At 40.0% G+C, this 14,147-nt stretch overlaps 1 protein-coding gene across 2 annotated transcripts in view; it reads right to left on the bottom strand.

Moving 5' to 3' along the window:
* The window catches only part of LOC136880879 (uncharacterized), a gene marked incomplete in the record, with an annotated part of 321,955 nt that overhangs the window by 127,003 nt on the left and 180,805 nt on the right, over window positions 1-14,147 (bottom strand). For both annotated transcript variants that reach the window (XM_068229264.1, XM_068229265.1), the window contains 2 exon segments: window positions 6,286-6,316; window positions 12,923-12,953. In XM_068229264.1, the coding sequence (XP_068085365.1) occupies window positions 6,286-6,316; window positions 12,923-12,953 (62 nt within the window).

Genomic DNA, 14,147 nt, shown 5'->3' with positions numbered 1-14,147 from the left:
AGGGACTCAAGAAGGATACTGCTACTTATGGCATGAAGGTTAAGGACGACTAACTGCAAATGACTTTGCGAGCATCATGTTTGACTTCATACTGAAAAATGTTGCTTTTGAATCAGGAGATGAGATCATACTTCACAGCGATGGCTGTGGATACCAAAACAGAAACAGTATACTGGCAAATGCGTTTCTGTAATTAGCTAAAGAAAAGAACATCACTATCACTCAGAAGTTTCTCACTAAAGGACATACACAAATGGATTGTGATTCAATGTACTCTACAATAGAAAGAAAACTAAGGCATAAAGAAGTCTACATGTCTGCGGAATATCTGTCAGCATGTAAGCCAGCAAGCTTGAAACACAAACCATACAACATTACGTATTTGACTCATTCCTTCTTTAAGGACTACAGTTGCGTGAAGATAGTTTCATCCATACAACCAGGCCACGCAAAAGGGGAGCCTACAGTTACTAACCTCTGCTGTATCCACTACCACCCAGACTTGAAAGTAAGGATCAAGACGGATTTCAAATGTGCATTTCATTCATGGTGAAATATTATTTTACGTGTGTTTCAGATTTTCTCCATTGTAAGTTTCTGCTATTATTTGCAGGTGCCTGGGAAGAACTTACTCAAGGACAACGATAGAGCAGCGGAACTTACTCATTGGAGACAGTGAAAAATCTTTACGGTGCACCTTTAAAAATAAAGAAGGACAAATATCTAGATCTCCAGCAACTGAAACAGCTGATACGGTACCTCAAGATTACCATACTTTTTATGATAACTTACATCACGATTAGAGACAACCAAAGTTCTTGAATAAAGGGGGCTGAAATTCTTGGTTAAAAAGGATAAGAATTCTTGAGTGAAAACGAAAATTTCTAGATTACATCTGAAAAGTTTCAATTATATATACAAAGTTTTACGTTGATAACAATTCTAAGATACTTAACATTAATTAACATTCAGAGTTGTACGCAGACAACAGCTCTAAGTTTATCATTGTAAGAACTGTTCTTCTACTTGATACTATACACAAGAATTGTAGAAAAAAAATTCAAAGCCTTTTCAAGTAACTCAAATATTTTACTTTTTTTCTGTATTTATGCATGTGATTTCTATAAGCTGATACACATTAAAACTAGTATAACAACATTAATCATCACAAAATAAGGTTCCTAGAAGGAAACCATAACATTAATCATGTTATAAAAATCAAACCTTAAAACCTTGTACGTCCAGATAAGGTTAGAATTTTATTTCTTAAAACCACATAAGTCTACCTGTTGCCTGAAATGCTCATTCATGCTATTCAAGAGATATTAAAGCTAAACACTGTGGAAACTCAAAAATTACAACGATTCAACAATTTATGTGGAATTTATAACATTGTTTCCCTCTCCTGAAAAGTTTGCTGAAAATGACTTACGTGATTTTAGAAGTAAGCCGACGATATACCCCATTGACCACCATGTCTTGACGTGTTTCAGCTATATTATTTATTTCATTAAGTCCTTAATTTGCATAAAATAGTCATTTATTCAAATTATGCGATGCTTAGGTCGCTGCCTTTAACTATATTTGACAGTAAATGGCTCATTGTCTAGCTCATCTTTCAATGCCAGCCTGATAGAGGGCTCTGTGAAAGTTGTCTATGAATATCCTTCTATGTTAGTTCAATAGCTGGCTCTCCAAAATCAAGTCAGAACATCTTTTGTTTCAAAGCTCCAGGAGGCTGAGAGAAAACATTCTTTAATTCAAGTTTAAGACACATGATTAGAACGACAGGTGAGATTGCAATCACAATCAATCAATACTCATCTGCGTATAGGGCAGTCGCCCAGGTGACAGATTCTCTACGTCCTACCCTTTTCTTAAATGATTGCAAAGAAATTGGAAATTTACACTGACTGACAGTGACAATGCAACACCAAGGAGGAGTGGTTCGAAAGGGATGAAAGTTGGGGAAAAAACAGAGACGGCACGGACGAATAATTGATGTTTATTTCAAACCGATATGCAGGTTACACAATGCGCACGGCATCGACTCAGTAGGATGTAGGACCACCGCAAGCGGCGATGCACGCAGAAACACGTCGAGGTACAGAGTCAATAAGAGTGCGGATGGTGTCCTGAGGGATGGTTCTCCATTCTCTGTCAACCATTTGCCACAGTTGGTCGTCCGTACGAGGCTGGGGCAGAGTTTGCAAACGGCGTCCAATGAGATCCCACACGTGTTCGATTGGTGAGAGATCCAGAGAGTACGCTGGCCACGGAAGCATCTGTACACCTCGTAGAGCCTGTTGAGAGATGCGAGCAGTGTGTGGGCGGGCATTATCCTGCTGAAACAGAGCATTGGGCACCCCCTGAAGGTACGGGAGTGCCACCGGCCGCAGCACATGCTGCACGTAGCGGTGGGCATTTAACGTGCCTTGAATACGCACTAGAGGTGACGTGGAATCATACGCAATAGCGCCCCAAACCATGATGCCGCGTTGTCTAGCGGTAGGGCACTCCACAGTTACTGCCGGATTTGACCTTTCTCCACGCCGACGCCACAGTCGTCTGCGGTGACTATCACTGACAGAACAGAAGCGTGACTCATCGGAGAACACGACGTTCCGCCATTCCCTCATCCAAGTCGCTCTAGCCCGGCACCATGCCAGGCGTGCACGTCTATGCTGTGGAGTCAATGGTAGTCTTCTGAGCGGACGTCGGGAGTGCAGGCCTCCTTCAACCAATCGACGGGAAATTGTTCTGGTCGATATTGGAACAGCCAGGGTGTCTTGCACATGCTGAAGAATGGCGGTTGACGTGGCGTGCGGGGCTGCCACCGCTTGGCGGTGGATGCGCCAATCCTCGCGTGCTGACGTCACTCGGGCTGCGCCTGGACCCCTCGCACGTGCCACATGTCCCTGCGCCAACCATCTTCGCCACAGGCGCTGCACCGTGGACACATCCCTATGGGTATCGGCTGCGATTTGACGAAGCGACCAACCTGCCCTTCTCAGCCTGATCACCATACCCCTCGTAAAGTCGTCTGTCTGCTGGAAATGCCTCCGTTGACGGCAGCCTGGCATTCTTAGCTATACACGTGTCCTGTGGCACACGACAACATGTTCTACAATGACTGTCGGCTGAGAAATCACGGTACGAAGTGGGCCATTCGCCAACGCCGTGTCCCATTTATCGTTCGCTACGTGCGCAGCACAGCGGCGCATTTCACATCATGAGCATACCTCAGTGACGTCAGTCTACCCTGCAATTGGCATAAAGTTCTGACCACTCCTTCTTGGTATTGCATTTGCTCTGTCAGTCAGTGTATATAACATCTCCATTGGTAAGTTATTCCAATATCTAACTCCCCTTCCTATAAACGAATATTTGCCCCATTTTGTCATCTTGAATTCTAACTTGTCTTCATACTGTGACCTTTCCTACTTTTAAAGACACTACTCAAACTTATTCATCTACTAATGTCATTCCACACCATCTCTCCACCGACAGTTCAGAACATACCACTTAGTGAAGCAGCTTTTCTCCTTTCTCCCTAGTCTTCCCAGCCAAAACTTTGCAATATTTTTGTAGCACTACTCTTTTGTCAGAAATCACCCAGAATAAATTAAGCTGCTTTTCTTTGGACTTTCTCCAGTTCTAGAATCAAATAATCCTGGTGAGGGTCCCATACACTGGAACTGTACTATAGTTGGGGTCTTACCAGAGACTTACCAGTATATGTCCTCTCCTTTACATCTTTACTACAACCCCTAAATATTCTCATAACCATGTGCAAAGATCCGTACCCCTTATTTAAAATCCCATGTATGTGATCACCCAAAAGAAGATCTTTCCATATATTAATACCTAGGTACTTTACAATGGTCCTCAAAAGGAACTTTCACCCCATCAATGCAGAAATTAAAACTGAGAGGACTATTCCTATTTGTGAAACTCACAACCTGACTTTTAACCCCGTTTTGCATCATACAGTTGCCTACTGCCCATCTCGCAACATTATCAAGGTCGTTTTCCAGTTTCTCACAATCGTTTTACTTATTTATTTTCTATACATAATAAAATCACCCACATAAAGCGTTATCTCCGATTCCACTTCTTTACCAATATCATTTATAAATATAAGAAAACATAAAGGTCCCATAATACTATCTTGAGGAATTTCCCCACTTCCTGGTTACAGGGTCAGATAAAGCTTCACCTACTCTAATTCTCTGAGATCTATTTTCTAGAAATGTACCCACCCATTCAGTCACTCTTGCACACTGCTGCATGGACAGGAATTTTAGCCTTGTTATTTTTTGCTATTTTGCTTTGCGTCGCACCGACACAGATAGGTCTTATGGCAACGATGGGATAGGAAAGGCCTAGGAATGGGAAGGAAGCGGCCATGGCCTTAATTAAGGTACAGCCCCAGTATTTGCCTGGTGTGAAAATGGGAAACCACGGAAAACCATCTTCAGGGCTGCCAACAGTGGGATTCGAACCTACTATCTCCCGGATGCAAGCTCACAGCTGCGGGCTCCTAACCACATGGCCAACTTGCCCAGCCTTCTTATTACCAGATAAGACTATTCACAACACTTTTGGTTTGCCTGTTCCAGTAACAGGAAGTTCAGTTTCATGAATTAAATGGAACAGTTCAAAAGCAGACATTCTGAAAAAGTCAGCCATCATTATTGATGATGGAGCTTCAATGATTCCTGCATTGGCAGTAAATTTCACTGATTGCCTACTAAAGGAAATTATAAGGTATGAAAAAGAAATGGGTGGTAAGGTTGTCATATTCAAAGAAGATTTTTGCCAAGTTCTTCCTGTGATATCTGAAGGTGGAAGGGCTTAGGTAATTGAGGCATAAATCAAGAATGCTCAAAATGGTTAAAAATTAAAGTATTGCACTTGAAAACAAATATGTGAGCAAAACCTTCCGAAAAGGAATTTGTTGCAAGGCTACTACAATGAAGAAATAAAGAAATTAAACGTAAAATAGGAAATGATATAATTAGGGCTCCCAATGACTTCAAAAGTAATGATTACAGGGCGAGTTGGCCGTGCGCGTAGAGGCGCGCGGCTGTGAGCTTGCATCCAGGAGATCGTGGGTTCGAGCCCCACGGTCGGCAGCCCTGAAGATGGTTTTCCGTGGTTTCCCATTTTCACACCAGGCATATGCTGGGGCTGTACCTTAATTAAGGCCACGGCCGCTTCCTTCCAACTCCTAGGCCTTTCCTGTCCCATCGTCGCCGTAAGACCTATCTGTGTCGGTGCGACGTAAAAGCAACTAGCAAAAAAAAAAGTAATGATTCATTGGTAAGTCACATTTCTGGCAATTGCATATACTTTAATTGTTCACCTTACTAACTTATAACAGAGTAATTGTGAGTTCCTTCAATTATGACTGTAGCAGTATAAATGAAGACTTTCTTCACCTAATCCCAGGAAGTTTCAAGTAATACAACAGTGTCAATACTCTGTTGCCAGATGCTGACTCATAGAATACCTACACTCCATTATGCCATCTGGAATGCCTCCACATGTATCAAAATTGAAATTTTGTGAAATTTTCATGCTTATAAGAAATATGCACAAGGCCTTTGACTTAGTAATCTGCGTGCGTATGATAGAGAAAAGTATGAAAAATATACAAATTTAGAAGTCATTACAGGTGCTTCCAAGAATCACATCATTTTTCTACCTAGGACTGATTTTATGTCTACTGACAGTAACTTGCCTTTCAAATTTAAAAGGAGGCAGTTCCCGTTATGTCTTGCTTTTGCAATAACCATTAACAAAGCACAGGGTCAGAGTTTTGATAAAATAGGTATTTTGCTTACCTCAGTGAATTTTCAGCCATGGTCCATTATATGTAACATAAGAGTTAATGCTGCGTGGGATATTTAAATTAAAATTATAAGTACACGCACCAGGGTCAGTTCCCCGAAACTGAAGGATATTTCATAAGAAACACAGTTTACAATGAAATACTAAAAATCAGTCTATGAAAAGGACAGTCAAATGTAATCATTTACAGTGAACTGTAGCCTACTTTATTACAGTTATTAAAACATGACTGTTAGAAGCAAGCAAAAGAAGATTATGACAGGGCAATTGCCAAGGATCAAAAAGCAATATATATATGGTCACAAATAAAAGGTCTTCTGGAGTTCAGAAATATTTTCCATTATTTTTCTCATGCTTCCTTCAACATCAGATTCATTTTTTAGTCTTTGTTCACAGTCACTAGACATTCAATAAATTACTGTCACTTACCTCTAAAATTATTAAAGGATGGATTGTTTTTCTGAAAGAGAAAAATTAACATTTAATTATACAGAGTACAGGCTCTTTCGTAAGAATTCATGATGATGATGATGATGATGAAGATGAACATTTGTGAGATCTTTGGAGTTACCAGGTTCATTCTACATTTTGGCTGGGGTTTAAGGCCAAATGCCCTAGCTGATACCACATGATTATTCAGGTGAAATTTCCAGCCCACGATCAAACTGCGATCTATTACCTATAGGTGAGGTCAGTAGGAAACATACACGGCATTTCCTGCCAGTCAGGTGAGGCAACTTTCAAGTGGGAGCATGGTTTGGAGATTGTCAACTCTTGTTCCCTTTTACCGGTGTTAGATATAAGAGGCCTAGGAAGTTTTTCAACTGGGAGCATGGTTTGTTCATTTTTACCGGTATTAGATACAAGAGGCCTAAGAAGTTTCTCAACTGGGAGCATGGTTTGTTCCTTTTTACCGGTATTAAATATGAGAGGCCTAGGAAGTCTTTCAATTTTGCGCTGTTTGTAGTCCTTTCCTTTCTTTTCCCAGTACCTTCGCTTTTCCACCTTCTTTCCTGATTATTCTTAAGACATCTGAACGTTTGGCTGCATTACCTCACACCCTAAGCGATCAAATGGCTTTTGAGCTCCCTTACGAGCGTAGGGGACCCTCAGTGGAAGAAACGCCACTGGAATCCACAGAGAGTAGTAGATAGCAGTGCAACAGAAACTGAAGTGAGGCTTATGATTCCTACTCGGACACATTATCAGAAAACTACAAGCACAGCTGAGTCAGTGTACATTGCTGTAATGTTACAGGGTAGAAAGGAACAAGAAACTACCTCTCTAAATTTCTCAAGAAAACAATAGTGGCAGATTCCCTATAAAATTTTACCTAGTTTTTTTTCAATTATTTCAAAGAACTTGGAGACTTATTGAACATTTCTCTCAATAAATTATTCCATCCCCATTTGGCTCCATTTTGACGGCTTGAATTCTATAATTATCTTCATGTCCTTTCCTATGTTCAAAAGCTCCATTCAAGATAATAATGTCATTCCGTGCCATCTCTCTGCTGACAGCTCAGAAGATCCTGATTAGTCGAGCAGCTTGTCCCCTTACTAGGAAGTCTATCCAATCAAAATCTTCCAAAATTTTCTGAACTCTACTCTTTTATTGGAAATCACCCAGAACAAATTGAGCTGCTTCCCTTTGGGTCTTATCCAGTTCTGTATGAAGTAATCTTGGTGTGGGTCCAACAGCCCTTTCTTTTGCATCCTTACTGAAACCCCTAAATGGCCTCATAGTCATATGAAAATACACTCTGTTTTTTATGAACTCCCAATAGGCCTAGGAAAGGCTAGAGATAGGAATTTCTTATTCGCAGGAATGTTCATTAGTATGTTTTGCGGAAACAATTAGCATTTGAGTCACCTAGTTTCAGCACGTATCCTGTTGCCTAGTAGGCATTGGTTCCTCCATGGGAACTGATAACTTGTTCCATGCGTGATGGCACTGACGCATATAAAGTGCGAATGGCGCCCTGTGATAGAGCCATCCATGCTGCATTCACCTCGTTCCACAGTTCATCTTTGGTGGTTGGCATTGGATCACAGCGCAGCACCCGTCGTTTCACCATATCCCACACATTTTCGATTGGCGACAAGTCCGGTGATCGGGCAGGTCAGTGCAACAGTCTGACATCCTGTGAAAACAAGAAGGCACGTGTTTGTGCAGCAACATGTAGTCACGCAATTGTCCTGCTGAAATAGGGCGTCTGGGGTGTAGTGCAGAAAGGGTACGGCTACAGGTTACAGGATGTCATTCACGTAGGTCAAACTGGTCACAGTGCCCTGGACACGCACCAACTGTGATTTGTGGTTGTACCCAATAGCACCCCACACCATAAGGCCTTGAGTTGGTGCTGCATGTCTTGTGCAAATGTAGTCAATGTGATGCCTCTCTCCCTGTCAGCGGTGAACCAAAATGCAGCCATCATTTTCAAACAAACAGAACCTAGATTCATCCAAAAACACTATCTGCTGCCATTCCTGTCCCCAGTGATGTCGTTCCATGCACTATTGCACTCTAGCATGTTCATCCACATTAGTCAAAGGTAGTGGAGAAGTGGACGACGCGCAGGTAAGCCAGACCATAATAAACGGCGACCAACTGTCACTCCTGATAGTGTACGATGTGTTACGCTGTTTCACTGTTGCGCCAGAGCTAAGGATGACGCAGATCCATCCTGCAATGCCATTCAAATGAGGTGTCAATCTTCTCCGTGGGTGGTCTGGGTGGTGCGACCAGACCCATCTTGTCATGTTCTACGGTCTGCTGTGAACCATTCTGTACACACCCGTTGCACTTCAGACACACTTCGTCTCACATGAACAGCATGTTTCCCAGATGGATGCATCACATTCTCTCATGCCAATAATTTGCCCTCGTTCAAACTCACTCATTTGATGATACGGTTCTCGCATACGTTTGCGAGGAATCGCGCAGGTCTGCTCAAGTAAGACTGATCCATTACCTTCGGTTTATAGCAACGAGAGCCACAGGCACATTTTACCAGCTGGTGCTGCGCAGAGATATCAATGTGGACCTTGAACCTTTGGGCCGACATGGTCTAAATGCTAATCATTGCTTCAGAACATACTAATGAACATGTCCTGTGAATACGAACTTCCTATCTCTAGTCTTCAAGGTGTTCTGGTTTTTATGATCATAAATGTACCTGTATATGTAACCATGTTAAGGTGATGACACCAAAGAAGGCACTCACTGTGATCAGCCAATCAATGCAGTAATTAAAACTTAGAGGACTTTTCCTTTTGTGATTGCCCTGTGTTCGCACCTGTAGTTACCTTTACCTTAAGTTCCTGTATTTACCACTTCCCATGTCAAGAATGAAGGTCTTTCAAGATGGCCCCTCAGTGAATGTTTGATGCAGCTGGGTGATCAAGCCTGCATGCTATAGACCAGGGCCTCTCAGGGTGCATGCACTGTGCACGGTGCAAAAGACGACTTCGCTTGGTTGACCAGAGTGCAGACCCCCCACTCCTCTCTCCCTACACCTGTCTCCCCGTTCGGCCTGTCTCCGCGTTCCTCACCTTCACTGCTGTTTCTCCCCCACTGCGAAATGTTTACGTGTGGTGAGCGGAGACGCACAGTTGTATGGGACAAGGTTACCAGTGTTATTAAAAAAATTTAAAAAGTGAATTAGAAATACACATACATGTTTGAGAGGAATGTAAACATAATTTTTAAGAAATGCAGAACCCGTAAACAAAATGAAAATGCTACAGTACTGGAACAAACCTCATTTGTGGATATAGAATGCTCTTCTTCAAGCTGTTTCAACTTCCTTAATTCTTTCTCTCTGACGTCTCCTATGATTTCACAATAATTTTCCGAATGTAGTCTGTTGTAGTGTCTTTCAATAGACGATTTTCTTACGCACGTAATTATCGTCCCACAGATTAAGCATTTGGCGTTATCGTCACGACAAACAAACAAAAAAAATATACGGAAGTTCCCAGTTCGATTGAAATGGACTTTCGGAAGTCTTTGCTTTCTTCGAAACAGCTTGCTCCATTATTATTTTGTTGTCGTGCGCTTATCTATTTCACTGATAAACACGTCGTCTACCACCTTCGTCGCTCTCAGCACACTACACCATCCGAGTCAAGCCGAGTTGAGGCGAAGCGTACCGATGCACAGTGCACAGAGCCTATGCACCGTGCTCTGCACGCGTGAGAGTTTGGGCGTTTGAGAGGCCCTGCTATAGACAATGTAATCTTTTTTAGCATCCAAAAATAAATATTTAGTTCATTCTTATTAGTACAAAAACCTGCAGTGTGTTTCTTATCACAAAGTACACAGGCGGATTTCAGTGATTTATTACACCCTCCTCCTTGCTGAAACCTACATCCTATTGTACCTTGGAACACAGAACATCTTACACCATAGAACACATTCCATGGTTCATGTTTCTTGATATTTCCTGCTATTGCATAAAAAAATTTCATTGTAAAGCCCGTATTGTCTTTCGTATACTTTTTCAAAAGGTGTAGTCGATCAAACCAGCCTTCGGGCTGAATACACAACATACACATACAGTCAAAGGTTCCACCTTTACAATATTAAAATACTTTTTATTTTTTAATAAACAATTAACACATATTGGTACATGTTTCTCTTATCTTGTAGACATCATCAGCCAAATAAGTGTGAGAGTAAGTACAACAGACAAGGACAAAAACACAGAAATGATTCAGATTACCAAATGCATGAGTTAAAATTCATGTTGAATTTCTTTTTGGTGTGTAGAGAATGTTCTGGAACACAAATATTTCGTTCTGTTAAAATGAAGATAAAGATATTAAACACATGTGATAGTTCAATAAAACATGGTAATTGAGCTCTTCTTGTTGGCGTGATGAAGTATTAAAATATGATTCAGTTTACTGAATACGTCAATAATGTTAAATTTTTTTGTTTGGATAAAGTTCTGGAGCACAAATGTTTGATTCTAATAAAGTGAAGACAAAGATTTTATTTTATTGGAACTATCACATGTGTTTAATATCTTTGGCTTCATTTTAATAGAACCAAATATTTGTGCTCCAGAACATTCTCCAAACAAAAATTTAAAATGAATTTTAACTGACGTATTTGGTAATTCAAATCATTTTAATGGTTTTTTGTTTTTTTTTTGCTAGGGGCTTTACGTCGCACCGACACATATAGGTCTTATGGCGACGATGGGATAGGAAAGGCCTAGGAGTTAGAAGGAAGCGGCCGTGGCCTTAATTAAGGTACAGCCCCAGCATTTGCCTGGTGTGAAAATGGGAAACCACGGAAAACCATCTTCAGGGCTGCCGATAGTGGGATTCGAACCTACTATCTCCCGGATGCAAGCTCACAGCCACGCGCCTCTACGCGCATGGCCAACTCGCCCGGTCGAATCATTTTAATGTGTTTTGTCCTTGTCTATTGTACTTATTCTAACAATTATTCGACTGATGATTTCTATGAGATAGATGAAACATGTACTGACATTTGTTAATTGATAATTAAATGGTAAAAAATATTTTAGTATTGTAAAAGTGGAACCTTTGACTGTACCTTTTGAAAAAGTATCTCCTGCTATTTTCTCTCCAGTGGGTTATGTCTTGAAGAAAGGAGTCAAAGCAGCTCTGGCTCCTCTAGAAGCCAACATTTCTAACAGAAAAGATTGCAAACATTCAATTTCGCTTCTCCGTGAAGGCATCCATCAGCTGTCTGTCATAACCCAAGAACAGACAGCTGAAAAGTATGATATTTTTGGAGATTGAAGAAAATTGATTGTGGAAGTATATCGCATAACTGAACTACTGTTTGACCAGGAAAGGGGTGTTAGGAAACTGGTTACAAGTATCCCTGTACCAGCAAAGGAAGTACTCCGTTATGGTAAAAAAATAAGAAATAGCCGAAGAGGATTGTATGAGGAGATTCATGAAGTATCGTCCGGTAAGAACCCTCAGATCTACATGTTAAAGCAGGGCAACTATTTTTGTACTGTTCATTGAATTTGTGACTGCAAAAACCAGAATTATCTGCTCTCCAAACACCAGGAAAAACACTACCGTAGCTCCAAAAGGAATAAGGCAGACTGGGGTTCCCAATAAGGAACTACTCCCAGTTATGAAAAAAGAAAAGAAAAAAAAAAAAATAGCTGAAGAGGAACAGATGAGGAGATTCATGAAGCATCGTCCTGACCTGTTTGTAAGAACCCTCAGATCTAAAAGTTAAAGTAGGGCAACTATTTTTGTATTGTTTATTGTCTTTCAATACCGTACTACCTGTACGAATTTGTGACAGTAAAAACCAGAATTATCTGCTCTCCGAACAGCAGGAAAAACAGTACTGTAGCTCCAAAAGGAATAAGGCAGATTGGGGTGCAACATTTATCAGACTTGGCAGACTTGTCACAATTATTGCAGCAATCAGAGTGACTGGGATCCATAATCCTCCATAGTTTGAGTTTTCTTGAGTTTATTTTTCACGTAGAACATTCTCTGGTACAATGCCTGTCTTGATTACCGCTGTTATTCCCTTAGGATGGCCAAACAAGATAACCCCCCTACAGTTTTTGAGGAATGTTATTGAAATTGTAAAGCTCCCCAAAGGAGAACGTGTCCTGTTGTTGATAGACTGTCTCTTTTTCTTAGCTTGTCATCATCCAGGACAAAGCTTTGATGTCTATGAAATGGGGGAAATTATGGGGAAAGCCTTATCTCGTACACTAATTCCTAAGAAAATTATGAATGTTTTCCAAATTTAAATTAATTTCAAGTACTTTTTAACAGCTATTTCTTGTTTGCATTACCTGTGTTTCAAAGTAAATGATCATGTTTTACCATGGAATACTGGACATCTCACTATAAAGCACCTTTTAAACCCATAAAATAATTGTTAAAGAGAAAAATAGACACAGGAAGCTATAAAACATACCTTGAAGTCCGCATTTATGGTATTTAAAAAGCTACTACTGAAAATTAAAGAAAAAAATAAATATCACAAATATTTCAGGGTGGTACTCTAGAAGCTGTCATGTTCCTTCTATTGCTGTGGTACTTACCTATATTTCATTTTAACTGCAACAGGTTGGTCTGTAAAAAAGACAAACAAGTAATTAAATGATTATTCTACAGTTAATACACTTTTAATTATTTTAATCTCTTACATAACCAATCACTTGACCTTCAATCTAGTTTTAGGTCATTTTGTTCAAAACATGAGTGAGATAATGAGAAAGGTCTGAATGAACCATTAACTGGAACACGGCAATAAAACACATTTTTTGTATTTCTATGTTAATAGATTATACCATATTTCACTGCATAATCATCACATCCTTTCTTTTCAATTCGGATTTTAAAATTTTATTGCATCATAGCATGTTCAAATTTTGTTCCTCAAGCCATTTAAACTGTAAATGCAATGTAGCTTGTACATGAAAGCTCAATTTAAACATGTATAGGGTATATGGGGAGTTCAGCAACAAAGTCACGTTTGTGAGATGTCGAAAAAACTTTTGCCAAATACATCAGATTACAAGTAAGAACTCTCATTATTGTTCTGTATTGAAGATGACATTAGGCATAGGATTCCAAGGATAATTTAATAAAAACCACCTATTCAATACTTTCCACATTTAATGTGGTTTGAATCTACATGAATTTATGTAGACTTATTAGGTCAGGTACATGTTTTATCCATTATTTTGGGCATCTTCAGCCTGTAGACAACATTTAGTCAAGGTTTGGGACCTTTTTTAACGAATATATACAAACCAATATATACAATATATCGTCGCTGCCGGGACAAAACCTCCTATGTGAAATAATTTTAGCTTAGAACTTTGGCCGTTAAGGTTTTGTCATCTAAGGTGCAATTTCGTGTGCATATTGTCAAGGTATTCTCGCTCTTCACAATGTATGTGCTGAGGGTCAGTATATCTCCAAAACATATTATCACATAGGAGGTTTTGTCCCGGCAATGATGATATACAAACATTAATGATCTCTTAAGACTAATATGCCAGGATAATAATTTTAAAAATGTGAACTGAACATAACTGTGGGTAACATAAGTTAATGGTGTTTTAACACATAAAAATTTGTTGTCAGTCCTATTCTATCTAATTTGAAAATATGTCCAAAATTAAATAGATCTTCTTTCTCTATCATAAGTCTTGGGTAAAGAGGATATTACATACCGGGGTTCATTTGACCCCTGTACCATATCATGTTCTTGACGTACTGTAACTGATGTCAGGATGTGTTGTCAACAACAAGTGGAGA

Source organism: Anabrus simplex, chromosome 9 (genome assembly GCF_040414725.1).
Source record: "Anabrus simplex isolate iqAnaSimp1 chromosome 9, ASM4041472v1, whole genome shotgun sequence".
Classification (NCBI taxonomy): domain Eukaryota; kingdom Metazoa; phylum Arthropoda; class Insecta; order Orthoptera; family Tettigoniidae; genus Anabrus; species Anabrus simplex.
This window is presented reverse-complemented; position numbering and strand designations above follow the sequence as displayed.